This window comes from Bison bison, unplaced genomic scaffold, assembly GCF_000754665.1.
Source record: "Bison bison bison isolate TAMUID 2011002044 unplaced genomic scaffold, Bison_UMD1.0 scf7180017863646, whole genome shotgun sequence".
In the NCBI taxonomy this organism is placed as follows: domain Eukaryota; kingdom Metazoa; phylum Chordata; class Mammalia; order Artiodactyla; family Bovidae; genus Bison; species Bison bison.
The window spans coordinates 798,418-799,661 of NW_011494218.1; the positions used below are offsets into that span (position 1 = coordinate 798,418).

General features: G+C 61.0%; 1 protein-coding gene across 4 annotated transcripts in view; it reads left to right on the plus strand.

Annotated features, from left to right (window-relative positions):
* Positions 1-1,244, plus strand: part of FGF12 (fibroblast growth factor 12) — a 604,298-nt gene that overhangs the window by 318,726 nt on the left and 284,328 nt on the right. The window contains exon 1 of one of the 4 annotated variants that reach the window (XM_010833424.1): positions 555-1,239. The exons of 2 other annotated variants lie outside the window; for them this stretch is intronic. In XM_010833424.1, coding sequence (XP_010831726.1) covers positions 1,217-1,239 — 23 coding nt within the window. In that variant the 5' untranslated portion in view covers positions 555-1,216. Of the gene's footprint in view, positions 1-554; positions 1,240-1,244 lie in introns of those variants that run through there. One more of the 4 variants, XM_010833425.1, reaches the window with a different exon arrangement.

Sequence of the window (1,244 nt, forward strand, 5' to 3'; positions counted from 1 at the left end):
TTCCCTCGCTGTCTCTGAGCCTGTGCGGAGAGCAGCTCGGTGCGGCGGCCCCGGGCGGACCATGGCGGGGAGCTCCAGTTAAAGGCGTGTGGGCGCCGAGCTGGAGAGGACACCTTCGGCATCGCTGCCTTTTGAGGGGGCTTATTTAAACTACTGAGTCATTCCAGATTTAGGATTCCCTAAATAATCACCAACTGTGCCCATCTTGTGCCAGAAAAAAAGCGGAAAGAGAAAGAGCGCCCGCTCTTTGGGACCCCGCGTCTCCGCGGCGCTCGCCTCTCGCGGGTTTCTCCCGGAGGGTGCCTGGCCCTGGAGGATCTCCCTCCCTCCCTCCTCCTTTCCTTCCCTCCCCTTCCCTCTTGCCCTCCTCCTCCCTCGCCTCCCGCTCTCTTTGCAGCGCTGCTGGCGGGGAGTCGCGCTCGCCGCAGCTGGAAACATCTGCCCCGCCAGGCGCCCCTACCCCGACTCCAGCTAACCGCTCCCACTTCGCGCCTCTCGGAATTCCAGAACTCGGGCGGCGGGCCCCCGGAGAACCGCAGCCGGGGCGATGCATTCGGTAGACCTCACCCAGCCGGGACGGACCTCCTAATCTCCAGAACTGCGGGCCGCAGGGAGTTAAATTGCTGCCTTCCTCTCCTCTCTTGCGGTTGGTGGCTTGTTTTCTAAAGGAACGTTTTATTCACTTTTTAGCATTTTCTACCGGGGGCACGCTACCCGCCACGGTCCAGACTCTTGCTTTGTAAACGGGTTTTCTATGTATGTGTGTGTAGATATACTTTGGACACCTTGCAACGCTTGCGCCTCTCCGACAGGGGCACGGCTTGTTGTTTTGGACATCCTTCTTCCTTTTCCACTTGGTACTCCGAACGCAGTGTGACCAAAGTCCCCACTGCCCCCCTGGACGCGGATCGCCTGGGGGTGCAAGTTTGGGATGCAAGAGTCTAGTTAACAGGAAGGCCTGGGACCGCCCCGCCCCCGCCGCCAGAGGTTGGGGAAGTTTACATCTGGATTTTCACACATTTTGTCGCCACTGCCCAGACTCTTGACTAACCTTGTGGGCGCCGGGTTTTTGGTACTGCAGCCTTCTCAAATATTAGCACTGCCTCCTCGCGCCTGCCCTGTCCCTCCAGGCCGCCGAGGTCCTGCCCTCGCCCCGGCGGAGCGTGATCCCGAGGGCGCAGTGGAGCCCGGGGCCTGGGGCCCGCGCTGAGCAGCTATGGCTGCAGCGATAGCCAGCTCCTTGA